General features: G+C 41.3%; 3 protein-coding genes across 3 annotated transcripts in view; 1 reads left to right on the forward strand and 2 right to left on the reverse strand.

Moving 5' to 3' along the window:
• The window catches only part of LOC306818931 (NLR family CARD domain-containing protein 3-like), a 324,740-nt gene that overhangs the window by 163,074 nt on the left and 145,707 nt on the right, over window positions 1-15,959 (reverse strand). Inside the window, exons 5-6 of the mRNA XM_079336666.1 lie at window positions 7,246-7,395; window positions 6,830-6,949 (exon numbers count right to left, since the gene is read on the reverse strand). Of these exons, the coding sequence (XP_079192792.1) occupies window positions 6,830-6,949; window positions 7,246-7,395 (270 nt within the window). The remainder of the gene's footprint in view (window positions 1-6,829; window positions 6,950-7,245; window positions 7,396-15,959) is intronic.
• LOC306818930 (uncharacterized protein) overlaps window positions 1-15,959 on the reverse strand; it is a 358,920-nt gene that overhangs the window by 133,530 nt on the left and 209,431 nt on the right. The gene's annotated exons all lie outside the window — the stretch shown is intronic.
• Window positions 1-15,959, forward strand: part of LOC306818929 (uncharacterized protein) — a 182,585-nt gene that overhangs the window by 43,920 nt on the left and 122,706 nt on the right. The gene's annotated exons all lie outside the window — the stretch shown is intronic.

The following is a 15,959-nucleotide window of genomic DNA, read 5'->3' on the forward strand; positions in this document are numbered from 1 at the left end:
AGCTGCAGCTCTGACCATCACAAACAGAGCGGCATGGAGACACTAAACATTCAGATGAAGATATCATTCAAAGACAGAAGAAAATATTCATAACTGAACATCTGTGTGGGGGGAGTTGGTGTCTGTGTGGGGGGAGTTGGGGGGGGGGTGTTTTGCCGGAAGAGCCGAGGCCAAGGACGTCTCCATTGAGTGGGACTGTGTAATCGCAATGTTATCAGCTAACTCTGAGAGACACCGAGGTTGTCTCCACAGCACATGCAGTGTTTTCGCCGGATATCGCGACTGAGAACATTCTGACCTGAGCGAGCCCGGGGAAGCCAGACACACACACACACTCATGCACACACCCTGCACACACCGTCTTCCCTCCCATCCTTACACTTACTGCTACTGTGTACATGTTTGTGTCATAGGTAATGTTTTTCCCTGCATTCAATCTGTGCCTCCCTCTGCAAAATATTCGTAACTGAATATCTTCAACTCAAAGGCTCCGGTGTTTTTTCTGTTGAAGGATATCAGTGAAAAATAATCATGAACTTAACAGACTATAGTCTAATGTAAAATCATGCAGGACACATGAAGTGTCCTCCCCCCTCTCGATCAGCTCCGGGAGCTCCATGATCAAAGATCTGATCTTCACAGTTTGATCTCTTATCTCCAACATAACCTGCTCCGGAGCAGGTTAGGTGTTCAGCGTCAGTTACCATGGCGATAAACCCAGGTAAGAAGTCAACGACCCTCGTAGGACTGAAACCCAGAGTTAACCCCGAAGTGACCTCGCTGACCTCAAATCCTGCTTTGTAGTACAGACCCGAGGTTAGGAGACCTGTGTTGAGTGACCGCCATCATGTGACCACACACACACACACACACACACACACACACACACACACACACACACACACACACACACACTTGTGTGTTTATACTTTGTGTTGTGTAGTTTAGTTTATAACAGTTATTTGTTTGATGAACTTGATGTTTCTTTGTTAAATATATTCTGTTATCATTTAAAGAGCAGTTGTGAATTAATTAATTAAAGAGCAGGAATTAATTCCAGACTTGTAATATTTGGTTATAACGGTAAATTATATTTGATAATAGTATTTTTACACCTTTAGTATCAGAAGGTTTTATAGTTTGAAGATAGTTTTTAAATTGTTTTCTGCCATCGGGCAGGTTTAGACATGAAACAAAGAAATCAGAACCAACATTTGGGATTTCAAATTAGTTTCATAATAAAAATCTTTTAAAGGGATTTTCATTAAAAAAGGAATACCTTATTTTTCGGATGATAAGTCGCAGTTTTTTTTCATAGTTTGGCCGGGGGTGCGACTTATACTCTGGAGCGACTTATGTGTGAAATTATTAACACATTACCGTAAAATATCAAATAATAGCCCGGGCTATTAAGTTGATCTCATTATTTATCTCATTCACGTAAGAGACTAGGCGTATATCAGCAATCCTCACACGCACATACGTCAACCAATCAAAATTCAGCGGGGGCGGGTCATGGCAGAAGCAGGAAGCGGCGCATTGTGTACCTTTGGAGTTGGCGGAGTTGTGCAGAAGTGACACCGAGGAAGATTTCATTGGATTTAGTGATTAAGAGTGACACTGATTGTTTGGTAAACTTGTAGCAGGTTCTATATGCTGTAGTTCTTTGAATGACTCTTACCGTAAAATGTTACGTTAACATACCAGGCACATTCTCAGTTCGCTGTTTATGCGTCATATAACGTACGCTTATTCAGCCTGTTGTTCTCTATTCTATTTTTATTTTAAATTGCCTTTCAAGATGAAATGTCTATTCTTGGTGTGGGATTTTATCTAATAAATTCCCCAAAAAATGCGACGTATACTCCAGTGCGACTTATATATGTTTTTTTCCTTCTATATTATGTATTTTCGGCTGGTGCGATTTATAAAAAAAAACAAAATACGTTAAGTTCATGTAAGTGGTATTTTTAAGTTTGTTTGTCTGGGACATGATGTTTCCCAATTCTCAAGAATGGGTGAAATTCAAACACAGTCAACACAGTTTCTATTATATTAATATCTATATTACAGTCAGTGATCTGACCTCAGAGTCTCCAGTCTGCAGTTTGGACTCTGCAGTCCCTCACACAGCAGCTTCACTCCTGAATCCTGCAGGTTGTTGGAGCTCAGGTCCAGCTCTCTGAGATGGGAGGGGTTGGACTTCAGAGCTGAGGCCACGACGTCACAGTGAGTCTTTGAGAATCCACAGCTAGAAAGTCTGTAGTGACACATATAATAGATAATTAAGAGTAATGAAAGAAGCGTTGATATTCACGTCTCACATCTGATGATTGAAGTTTGACAGGTCCTGTTTGGTCTTAACTTTACACATCAGTGGAATCTCTCACTGAGTCTCCTCACTGCTTTTCAAACCTGCACATTCTTCATCTTTCAATCATTTACTAAATGTTACAGATGTGTAACCCTGCTGCTAAAAACAGCTTAAAATAGTTATTAAAAGAGTCATAAACAACATAATTATTGGTTTAGTTCATCAGTTCATGTATTTATTTGATGTAACACACTCGAGCTGTGATTACTAAGTCAGTGAGTTTATTGTTGCAGTTTTGTACGACTAAAATCAACAGTAGTTTTGCAGTGCAGATTGATGTGCAGCAAAGTAAAAGTCTGCGATGCAGGACCAGAGTTTCTTTTTTTATGAAGCCAGAGTGAGTAAGAGATGGTCACCATGTTGTCACCATGTTAAATGTAGAAGTTGATAAACAGCAGCACTAAGTGATAAAGATGGACAGAGGATAATTCATCAGTTAGGAGTGAGAAGAGTTCCTGTAGAAGTCATGAAACTGAGTGAAGTGTGTGTCATCTTAAAAAGCTGCACTTCACATGTCTCAGTCAGCCAGCTGCTCACTTCATTGTGCTCGTTTTTCTGCCTGTTAGCAAACAAGTTATGGCTTTGCAAAGTCATTCAAACCAGTTCATGTGATTTAGTGATCCTGTAACTAATAAAGGTAAACATCATTCATGCTCATGATTTCATTTAGAGGTCAAAATCCTGATTTGATTCAAACAAAGCTGCTGTTCTCTAAACTGTGTGTGTGTGTGTGTGTGTGTGTGTGTGTGTGTGTGTGTGTGTGTGTGTGTGTGTGTGTGTGTGTGTGTGTGTGTGTGTGTGTGTGTGTGTGTGGTTACTGTGCTCAGGACCTCGCTCCTCCAGAACCTAGAAAGACGTGCATTTATCCAGGAGGGTTACACATGGAAACACATGGAGTTTGATTTAGGATGAGCTCATGTCTATAGTGATCTAAAGTGGGATCTATTCAGAGGACTCTCTCTGCAGTAGAAAACCATTTGAAAGTCATTGAACAGTAACTCTGGAGGAGGACCATCTCATTCTCCAGCCGTCTGACTCACTTCTATAAAGGTGAAAATACAGAGACTGCTGCAGAATGATCCAGAAATCAAACAAGTCAGCCAAGAATCAAATGTAGTGAGGTGAAGGATCTCCTGTAAGAACACTTTATCTGTGATCTACCTGCTGACATGTTCAGAGATGATGCTCATGATTGATTAGTAATGCCTGCAGAGGCTGGAAGGGGGCGCTCACAGCATCTGATATCTCTCTTTTCAGGGATTAACACTATCACACATCTCAGTCACTTCTTTGGGAATTCTCTCCTGAATGTGTTCACAAAACAACTATCAAAAACATTTATGAACTCAGGACAAAAACCTCAAAAACATCACGTCTGAAAAAAACTACCACTGACTGTTTCTCCTGAACATTAACAGAGGAACAGTTTTTATTGAACAGAGAGGATTTACTTGAGTTTATTAAATTATTACATAGGGCTGGGAAATTAATTTAACATTATTACAAACTGACTTTCAGAACAATTAATCGATGTCATCTCGCCCATGTCAATTATTTTAATTATTTTCAGGACAGAGTCACGTGAAGACAAGTCCAATCCACGACCTGGAAGTTTGAACACATTTTGTCTTCATGGAAGACGACGTCCAACAAGAACAAGTCAAATGAAAACACTGAAGAAAAAAGTTTCTCTTTTAGAGAAGTTAATTTCTCCTTTAAAACTAAAATGTGTGGTTTTCATCTCAAGAGATGATTTTATTTCAATTCTAAATATTCACTTAATAACCACTCGATAGTTCATCAGATATTCACTCCTTCATTAGAAACATATCCCAGCTTTAATAGTGGAGCACATTTACAGTAGAGACCATGTCAGTGAACTATGAGGGAAAAAACTAAAACTAAATCATCTTTTATTAATCTTAACTGAGGTCACATGTTCAATGAGTGGTGATATTGATTTGAGGTCATATCACCCAGCACTATTAGTACATGACACTGATTTATAATGTTCATCACATCTGGACTTACTCTGCCTTCCTGCAGTTCCTCACAGCTGGAATCAGTCTCTGTCGTCCCTGGAGTGATGTGTCGTACTTCTGCAGGTCCAACTCATCCAGAACCTCCTCGGACATCTGCAGCATGTAGGCCAGAGCAGAGCACTGGATCATAGAGAGTTTCTCCTCTGATCTGTTCTCTGACTTCAGGAACTCTTGGATCTCCTGATGGACTGAGAGGTCCTTCATCTCCGTCAGACAGTGGAAGATGTTGATGCTTCTGTCAGGAGAGATATCTTTACTGTTCATCTCCTTCAGGTTGTTGATGACTCTCTGGATCATTCCTGGACTGTTGTCTGTCTGACCCAGCAGGCCTCCTAAGAGTCTCTGGTTTGACTCCAGAGAAAGACCATGAAGGAAGCGAACAAACAGGTCCAGGTGACCGTTCTGACTTTGAAGGGATTTCTTCATTGCTTCCTTTAGGAGAACATCAAGAGTTGAATCTACATGTGTTTCTCCCAGAAAAGTCCTCAGTACTGTTGTGTTCCTGTTGGTGAAACAGTGGAACATGTAGACTGCAGCCAGAAACTCCTGAACGCTCAGATGAACAAAGCAGTAGACTGTTTTCTGGAAGATCACACACTCTGATTTAAAGATCTCAGTACAAACTCCTGAGTACACCGAGGCCTCTGTGACATCCAGACCACACCGCTCCAGGTCTTCTTGGTAGAACATGATGTTTCCGTCCTCCAGATGTTCAAACGCCAGCCTCCCCAGCATCAGAAGAACTTCCCTGTCAGCCTCCGTCAGCTCATGTGGACTCACCTGATGTCCCTCACCATACTTGTTCTTCTTCCTCTTTGTCTGAACCAGCAGGAAGTGTGAGTACATGTCAGTCAGGGTCTTGGGCAGCTCTCCTCTCTGCTCTGTGCTCATCATGTGCTCCAGAACTGTGGCAGTGATCCAGCAGAAGACCGGGATCAGACACATGATGTGGAGGCTCCTGGATGTCTGGATGTGTGAGATGATTCTGCTGGACAGATCTTCATCACTGAACCTCCTCCTGAAGTACTCCTCCTTCTGGGAGTCAGTGAAGCCTCGTACTTCTGTTACCCTGTCAACACATGAAGGAGGGATCTGATTGGCTGCTGCAGGTCGAGAAGTGATCCAGATGAGAGCTGAGGGGAGCAGATTCCCCTTGATGAGGTTTGTGAACAGTGTGTTTAACGATGACTTCTGTGTGACATCAGACACAACCTCCCTGTTTGTGAAGTCCAATGACAGTCTGCTTTCATCCAGGCCGTCAAAGATGAACAACAGTTTACAGACAGCGAGCGTCTCTGCTGCCACCTTCTGTAATGTTGGATGGAAAACACGGAGCAGCTCAAGAAGACTGTAGCGCTTATTTCTGACCAAGTTCAGCTCCCTGAATGAAAGCAGGATCAGCAGACTGACGTCTTGGTTCTCTGAGCCCTCGGCCCAGTCCAGAGTGAACTTCTGCACCGAGAAGGTTTTTCCAACACCAGCCACGCCGTTTGTCAGAACCACTCTGATGGGTTTCTGTTGGTCGGGTTGAGCTCCTGTCTTTGGTTCCTGTTGGTCGGGTTGAGCTCCTGTCTTTGGTTCCTGTTGGTCGGGTTGAGCTCCTGTCTTTGGTTCCTGTTGGTCGGGTTGAGCTCCTGTCTTTGGTTCCTGTTGGTCGGGTTGAGCTCCTGTCTTTGGTTCCTGTTGGTCGGGTAAGGCTTTAAAGAGGTCCTGGCACTTGATTGGAGTCTCATGGACGGTCTTCTTTTTAGAGTCTGTCTCCATCTGTCTCACCTCATGTTGGGTGTTCACCTCTTCTTTCTGCCCCTCTGTGATGAAGAGCTCAGTGTAGATCCTTTTGAGGGGGGCTCTACTTCCTGTTTCATCACTTCCTTCAGTCACATGTTCACATCTCGTCCTCAGACTGACCTTATGTTGATCTAAAACCTCCTGCTGACCTCTATCTACTGAAAGAGAGAATGATAGAATCTGATTATTGTTTTCAGATGTTTTTGTAAAAGAAGTAAAAAGAGTTTTAATTTCTAGACTTTTGACATTGACCAATAAAAGTCGTGTTTGAGGAGATCACAGAAGGTGTACAGTCTTACTTTGTTCAGTGCTGCTCTGACTGACTGTCTGCAGTCCAGCTCCTGGTCTGGATCCATACTGAGGACAGGACGTCTTCTCCTCTCTAACATGAGTCCTCTTCGTCCCCCTGTGAAGACATGTCTTTAGAATTAAACTGATGGTTGACTGGTAGAAAATATGAAGATTTATCAAACACAATGTAAACAGTCAGATGATGACAGAGAGCAGGTAACACCTTCTTTCTTCTGTTTGGATTCAGCTCATAGTCTGCAGGGAGATGATTGTTTCTTGTGTTTTAACCCTCCTAAAACATCTGAAGAGACAAAGAGTTAGTAAGAAGACTTACTTTGTGTCTGAGGGTCCAGATTCTTTACTGAAGTTTATAATGTCATATTTGGACTGATCACTCTTCAGAGACAGACAGCTGGGTACAGGAGACTCTGCTCTCTGTCTGCTCCTCTCAAATCTACAAGAACAAACTTTGTGTTATATTTCCATCACATGAATACATCTTTAGATACCACAGCAACAAAACACAGAAGTCTGGGCTCCCAGACGAGGTGATGTTCTTGTGTTTAATGATCAACCTGCACACACAGAAGATCACTGCACGACTAGGACAACATTTGATAAACAGGAAATATGGATGAGAGGAATAATGAGGAGGATTTTTAAAATGATTTCTCTTCAAAGTTTAAACTCACTGAATGATTGAAGTAGAAATTAAATCTGAAGTGAAAATGAGTTAGTAAGAAGACTTACTTTGTGTCTGAGGGTCCACTTATATTTCTGAAGTTTATACCACGATGATTGGACCTATCACTCTTCAGAGACAGACAGCTGGGTACAGGAGACTCTGCTCCGTCCTCCTCTTCCTCTAAACTCACATCCATGATCTGATCTGAAGTCAGTCTGAGAGGAAACACAGAAACACTCACTGAGAGATCAACACAAGAGAAACAGGAAACATGATCGAACACACACACACACACACACACACAATAGCTCAGGCTGGGCGCTCGTTCTGTGTTTGTCACTAGGTTCACACCGAGGTGTCGGCCAGAACACCACTTAAGGCCACGTTTCCAGGGAGTATGATGAAAGAAAGGGCAGAGAGAGATTTCACACTGTTCAGCTCTTCTTTACTTTCCAATAGAGCAGCACATACAGCTAGTTGGAACTGGTTGTTTCACTTATGCATGTGTGTGTGTGTGTGTGTGTGTGTGGTTTTCTATAAAAAGAAAGAATCACAAAATACAATCTCAATAATAAATAACATAAATGACTTCACCTATATAACGTAATATTGTCAGTAGTGATGTTACGAGACGTGCCGAGGCTTTGAAGCGTGTGTCGAGTAATGGAGGGGGCGGTTCTGCGAAGCGCGTATCGAGGCTTGCTTCATTTAGGGGAGGAGCGTCTGAAGCCTCGCTGCCCGGCTGTACCACGTGACTGCTTCGGGAAGTGGTTCAGATTTTGCCGCGGAGGCTGGAAAACCCTCTGGAGGACTGGGAGACAACTTTATACGATCTTGCTCTTGCGTTTTTTTGCACACCGGCATCTTCTGTACCCTGTGAAAGGGTGTTTTCAATGGCCGGAGAGGTTGTGTCAAACAAAAAAGGAATCACTTAAAACCAAAAACTGTTGAGAAACTGTTATTTCTGAATAAAAATAAATAAAAATTTCCCCTTTTCTGTACATCATTGTCCAAGTTACACAAGCATATTCAGTGCCCTTTTCCTAGTTCCACAAGCACTGTAACTGTCCTATGCCTGCTTAAGGCCATGCCATTTTCCTAAAGTGACAGAAAAACACTACACAACCTGTCATATATATACTACCATTTTTTGAAAATGTACACACAAAAAACTTTTAAAAATACTTTATTATACACATATGTGATAATTTATGTAGAGAAATTATTTGGTCATACATTTTTTTGTAATTCATAGTAATTCTCAAGAGCCATTACAGACACAAAAATTCAATGCATCACACATTATGTGGTTAAGATCATAGGTTAGGGTACAGCTGCCTGTAATTATAAACCTGGCCAGTAGGTGGTTTCGTGTGCACATGAAGCTTCGTGAGATGAACCCTTTCTCGAACCAATTGGCTCAAGTGGTTCAATGCCTCGTGAGGCTTCATCTCACCATCACTAATTGTCAGTCAAATATAACCATACATTTACACAGAAAGCCATTCAGTAGTTATAATCACATTTCTCTTCACACTGTCTTAAACTAACAAACTCAAACACAGAATGCACAGGTCTCTTTAACATTTCAGTCCTGTTAAGTTACTGCTAACAACTTGACAGAGCATTTCCTGTTATAGAAATCCTCTAACTGCCGGAAACAGCAGGATGCTTTTATTTTGAAACATGCAGGCAAGCTGCTACATCCGGTTGCCGAATCAGCGTAGTAGAAAGGTAAGCTAAATAACAATACTTAATTAACACTAAACACTTTGGGCTCAATCACAACTGTCTAAACACGACGTAATAAGTGTATCAATGAACGTGCCTTTAACTCAACATGACGCATCTCACGCTGACGCGCAGAGTCACGTGAGCAGAGGGACGTAAATTAGCGTGCACGCGATCAGCTGTCATTAACGTGTCTGATCATAGCGCGAGCACGCGGGCTCCGACTTTCATTCATATCAACCAAACAACATCCATATGAGGAAACAAGATGACAAATATGCAAGAGATGAATACTCACACTTTAATTTAGGCACAAACAGCTTCTATTACGTTATCACGTGACAACTGAAGCTCACTCGTCAGCTTGAATTTCCCTCGGGATCAATAAAGTATCTATCACTCTATCTATCTGTTGATACTGCGTGCCACTCATTAGAATATCAGGACTGATCACATGGGCAGGCTCACTTCTCGCGATATCAGTCAATAACATGTCCGTAACTTTGGGCCTTTTCTAAAGACACACGAACATACAGACACGACGACCACACACACACACAGCTCATATGAACGTAAGCTGTGACGTCATTAGAAACTGTCTGTGTTCAGTTGACAGGAGGAAACTGAGAGTACAGAAGTGAAGATATAAAAACTGTGGATAAACACTCACCCTGCTTCACTCTTTACTTCTCTCTTCACTTCTGTCCACAAAATGTCTGAACTCACTGAACACTTTCACTTTCACTGTCCCGCCTCCTCTCAGGAGTCTGGATCACGTGTTGCTCCTCCCTCCTCCAGTTACAGGAAATGAGCTGCTGTGTGTGTGTGTGTGTGTGTGTGTGTGTGTGTGTGTGTGTGTGTGTGTGTGTGTGTGTGTGTGTGTGTGTGTGTGTGTGTGTGTGTGTGTGTGTGTGTGTCAGAGTGTAAACTTCTCTCTCAGTTTAGTTTGTTAGTTTAGTTGTCATGTACAAACAACATCATTGATCTCACAGAGAAAAGAGGCTTCGTACCAGATTATAGCAGTTTGCTAATGTTCCTCTGCAGTCCCTGGGCAGATCAACACAGGATACATACACAATACAATACAACGTATACATTCACATCATATCACAATACACATGTGCTAAGACTCCACACAAAGGCTTCATTTAAAGTAATGTTTGCATCGTTAAAGTTACAATACTGAATTCTAACAGGAAATACATGCAGGAAAAATAAAATTAATGAGAGCATGATTGATTGTTTACAATCCTTTTTTTTTTTTTACATGTTTTGAAAATAGATGGAAGTCAGTGTTTACTTTGAGTTCATGGTGGATTTTGTTCCATTCTTTGTATGAGAAAGAGGACTGGCCAAATGCAGATCCTCTCTTGGGGACTCTACACTCCCCCCTAGTGGTGGACCTTGGGGCTCTGCAGATGGTCTCTGAGCAGAGCTGGACAAAGTTTTTCAGGGGAGGGGGAGCAGCTTTGTGTATGATTTTGTGGACCATCCGGATATTTGAAAATCGAATGAAATGTTCAAAAGTTAACAGTCTGTATTGATTGAGTGTGTGACAATGGTGGCACTGCCGTGATTTTCTTTCAAATATTTTCTGAGCTTGTTTACGAACATTTTCAACAGATTTCAAAGTTGACTTGTTTGCCTGAGACCAACATGTGATACAGTAAGAGATATGGGAGAGGATCATTGAGTTCAAAAACATCACAGATGCCTCAGTGGAGAGTGAGCATCTGATGTGCCTAAAATTTGAAAGATTGTATTTTAAAGTTTGATTTAGTTTTTTACATGCTTCTTGAAGGTCAGTGTTGGATCCAATATGATGCCTAAATATTTCACCTCTTCAACATGTTTTATTATTTGACCGTTTACTGAGATGTTCGGCCAGTCATGACGGCATTTTTTGTTAGAAAAATACACAGACTGTTTTATCAATGTTGAGTGTTAGGCTGGAGTCATGCAGCCATGCTGCTATTCTGTCCATTGCACAGGACAGTTTGGCAGCAACATCATCAGAGTGTCTGAACACTCTGAGTTTCATCTCTGAAGCTTCAAATGTTTGAACTCTAATGACCTTTATCAACATCTGGAGGAGCTGATGAAACATCGAGACGAGCTTTGGATTATTTAGACCTCAACCTCCCTCCTCGCAAACATTCACATCAGCTCAAGATGATTTCATCCAATAGACGTTCAAGTTGATATTTAGAGAGTCAGAAAGTGTTCACTGAAGTCATGATGAGGACAAAACACTCAGCTGCCTAATAAGTGTGCACGCTGTGTAAATGTAGTTTCCCCCGATGTGATCACGTCCTCTTTTTCTTCACCTTCCTGAAACCTCAGTTAAAGACAGACGAGAAATAAAGCTGCATCTTTCCCCCCCTCAAACTTGTATCATCATGGTCAACACGCTGCTGAAGTGTATTTTCTACAACATGTGAACTATTAATGAACAAACCATTTGTCCTGGATAGGAAACACTTTAAAGAGCAGACTCTATCAGACCTCTCCTGTGGTCGGGGAAATATAGGTCCCAACAAACAGACTGGAAATGTCAAAGGATCCAACGTGCAGACATGAGACAGAAATGTCTCATCTATCCACAGACCAAGACTGCTCACAGGGTCAAAATAAATGTGAGCTGACACTTGCTCTATACCTGAACTTAAACAGTATGTAAGCCCCATGAATATAACAGATACTATTTTAATGCTGTATGGAGCTCATGTTTATGTTACGCTCAATAATTCAGTTTGTCAAAATGTCCACTAGGTGTCGCTGACCTCCTGTTTGAGAGGGAGAGTCTGCACCTCTCGCAGACGGAAGAAAAAACAGGCTGTGAGGGGCAGAGAGGAAGGGACAGAGAAGGAGCGGAGTCCGTGCAGATAGCATGAAATAGATCAGACACAACTTTAATATTCTTCTTCAATTCGATGTGAAAGTTATCCAAAAGGAGGGTAAAGATTGTTGGTTGCAGCAGGATTAAGGAGGACCACTTTTCAGTGGTTTTATGACCGCTCTCCGGTTGTTGTTGTTTTCTGTGGTTGATTCCAACCACAAAGCAAAGCGGCCATCACAGCAGCTGCAAGGTGGAGGATCCAGTCTGCACCTGTTTCTCCAGTGGGACTCCAGATCAGACATGAACCACATCAAGATATATGGACCCCAGACTATCTAAGTGACTCACTAAACAGAAAACACATTGACTGAAACTAAACTATTGACTTGAACTTGAAGCGTTTGATGCCTCTCTACACCTGAAGAGGATTATATAAAGACTAAAGAGGAGAAATCATTTCAACTTGTTGCCACATACAACAGTGTTTGTTTTCCTCAGCATGCTCCTCTGAACCCAGCTGTAGATGTTGCTGTAGTCCTGCTTTAATATGCATTTAAAACATGTCACACTAAGTCGTGGTTACAAGTATATCACAGTGAAATACAAACCTGCTGTGTTGTCTTTGTTGTCATCATTTACAGGTCCTGTTGAGAATTTGTTCAGTGTAAGATGATGAGTGTGATGTTTCTTCAACCTGGAGGAAATGAAGAAGAAAGTGAAAGACTCAGATCCAGCACATTAAAATGAGTGGAAACTACAGCGCTCAATAAATAAAAGAGGCCATCAGCCTGTTTCCTCTTCTCTTGTTGAATACTTTTATACCACTGTTATTTCTGTTTGATTGTTTCCATTAAATGAACATGTGTTTGTTTCTGCAGGTAAAAAAAGAAACAGTGAGAATAAAAAGCAGACACATTCTCTGCTGCCCTCTGCTGGAGACAATGCAGTAAAACAGGTGATCTTATGCACACACTCTGGGACTGTTATTTCAAAACACTGGAAAAATATTAAAGAGGAGAAAATTATGAAAAGTGAAATTCCATTAAAGGTTCAGTTCAACCTTCTTGGTGTTATACCGGACGATATTTTCACTGCTGACAGAAGATATATTGTGAATATTTTATTATCGGTCGCCAAGAAAAAAAAAACAGCAACATGGAAGAATGTTAAACCAGCGAATGTGGCTGAATGGAAGCAAAGATTGAGACAAGTTTATCTCATGGAAAAAAATGACGGCATCATTACAGATGAAAAGGGAGCGTGTTGATCGGAGGTGGAGCACAGTCGGAAAATACCTGACAAAGTGAAAAACTTTCACTTTCTCTCCCATGAATTGAACCTTTCAGGGGTCGACTGGGGAGCTGTTCTTCTTCACAGCATCAGTCCAGGAGATCCATTCTAGACACGTGTGACCCGTGTGGACGTTCTGCGTTGTGTTCTGCTGTTTCAGCAATGTCTCAGGAGACAGCTTGTAGTTCTTGTATTCTGTATTCAACAGATAAAAGTACAATCAACAGGTCGTGTGTGGAGTCAAGCATCTCCCCTCTGAGCAAACTGTCAACGACTCTGCGTTTACAATCATACATTACACATTCATTCATAATAAGTTCACATAGAGAGATACATGTACATTAAATACAACATCATACACATATTTAGAAAACTAACTTCAATATATTATTTATGAAAACAGCAGATTAATAATATGAAGCCAGAAAACCAGTTCCTTTTGATATCTACACAGAAAAATTAATCACAGCTGCTCTACATCAATCAATTAACAACTGACATATATTAAGACTGAAAAACACCTCTCCATACCAGATAACAGTATAATCAATCAGCCGCTAACATTTGCTACCAAACTAATGAACAACATTATATATGATATTTGTCACGGATCAGAGGAAGAGACCCAAACGCACGACTCCAGGGCAAAAGGCAGTTTCAAAAATCCATTTTAACTGTACGCAGGGTTCGGTACACGGGAGTCAAACACTAACAGGTTCAGATTCCAAAAGTCAAGACCGAAACATGCTGGAACGCAGACACTGGGAACAAGACGACATAGAGACAAGAATACAAGACGAAGTGGCACAGAATGAGGGGAAGGCAGACATTATATACTGAACAGGGGGTGGAGTTAACAAGACACAGGTGAGACACATCAGGTCATCAGACAGGAGGGAAACAAGGAACAAAGAGCACAAGACCAGAAACTGAGGACAAGAACAAGTAAAACAACACTGACAACACCAAAACCAGATATATAAAATAAAACAGGAAACACCAAAGACTAACGTAAATACCAGACTATGAAATATTAAACCACACAAGGGAAACACTGACAACACCAAAACCAGATTCAGCTGATGAACTGAGCTGTCCCTTACTGACACCTTTTCTTCTTCTTTAGTCCCACACATTTCTGTCACTGACTGTGAACTATGACAAGTGAACATGACAACATGAGGATTCATGAAGCAGCCACACCTCTGATCCCTGCACTCCCAGATTAAAGCTTGAAGAGAAATAAACGTGTTCTCTGTTTGAGGACTGTTGATTCAGACTGCTTCACTTTGATCCAGGTGTAAACTGGACTCTGTTTCCTGTTGTTGACTTCATCAGCGTTCATGTCTGTTGACGCTGTACACTGATGCTGATGATCTTCACTCACAGCTTCTTCATTTCTCTACAAACGTTTGAATCAAAGATGAAACGTGTCAAAGTGTGTCTTCTGACTGTCCAACACTGAAGGACACAAAGCAGCTTCACTTCTGTCCTCTGACTTGATCTGATAACAAGAGGAAACTTTACACACTGAATCATGTGACCAGTGTGAAGAAATAGGACACGCTGAAGGCTTTCATGTAAATGTTAGGAAGGCTTCTTATTTATTGGCTGTCTATCACCATGGGCCTCAGGTCAGCATGTATGAACTTCACTTCTGCTTTATTTCTTCACATTCAAGTCAAAGGCTCATAAAGGAGGAAACAGAGCTAAACACACATGGGATAGTTCAAAGTTCAGTGTGAAGGTGAAGAGGAGCGAGTGCACTCTTTCAATGAGCACAGTTTATTAACTCAGTTTAATATTATTTATTTATATTAATAATTAATGTTCATTTTCTTTTTAAAGCCGAGGAAGAGGAGTGACTCCTGTTCCAGAGAGGGAGTCTGTAAACCTAACCTGGCTCTCATTTAGAATTGTTTCATACACACAAAACAGAACCTGAAACTGGTGGACTCTTTACATCTCCCACGCAAACTTCATGTTCAACTGTTCAGCAAACTCTGACCCAGGCGTACGCACATTTAGGGGCAAAGAGGGCAAAAAAACCGACCAATCAGAGGGGAGGAAGGAGAAACCAGGAAGTGACCTGAGGCAGATGAAGAGGAGAAGTGAGATATAAATGGGGAATACCGCCATCTGCTGGTGCACAAACAACAATACGGGTTGTTCCCTCCACCTCCCTTTAGCAACAGTGCAATGCTGCCATCTGCTGTTGAAAAGGTGGAATGACATTAAGAGGGTTTCTCTGGATTTTCCACATATTTGGAGTTCAAGATCAAGCAATAAAAAAATTAAAATGATTGATCTTTTAATGAACAGATGACTTTGTTCATGTTTTGTTTTATTTCCCTTTATTTATCGACAGTATGATCTGAAAACGTTTTTCAAATGACTGAAGCAGTTTTTTTAAAGCCTGATCAGGAGGACTCCCAGAGGATCCAAAAACCCTTCACAACAACTCCACCGTCACGCTCCATACTCTTCTTCTAAACTGCACGAGGCTTTAACATGTTTGTTTTTTAAATGTGTGATTTAACAGTGAGGTCTTTTACTGTGTGAAGCTGTCGGATAAAGCTGGATCTGTAAAGTGTGATCTGATGTTATTTCATTCAAACCATCTTTTGTGTGTCAGTGATTGTCCTGACTGTCGACCTAATCTGTGCTAAGACTTGTGTATATAGGACTCTAATAAAGAGATGAACACAACACATGCAGAAAGTGATAAATACAGAAAAGGATGAGGAATTTGTTTCTAGAGAAAGTTCAGTCAGGAAGACTATATTTTGCATGTTTTATTGTTTGTTCTCATTCTTTCCTGTATGACAGCAGCTGTTGAAGCCATGACTTTGATTTATGTTCCTTCAATGATTTCAGTCTATAACCATCAGGGCTGACTCTGTAACCTCTGAGGAGAAT

The sequence above is a fragment of the Symphodus melops genome, assembly GCF_947650265.1.
Source record: "Symphodus melops genome assembly, chromosome: 23".
In the NCBI taxonomy this organism is placed as follows: Eukaryota; Metazoa; Chordata; class Actinopteri; order Labriformes; family Labridae; genus Symphodus; species Symphodus melops.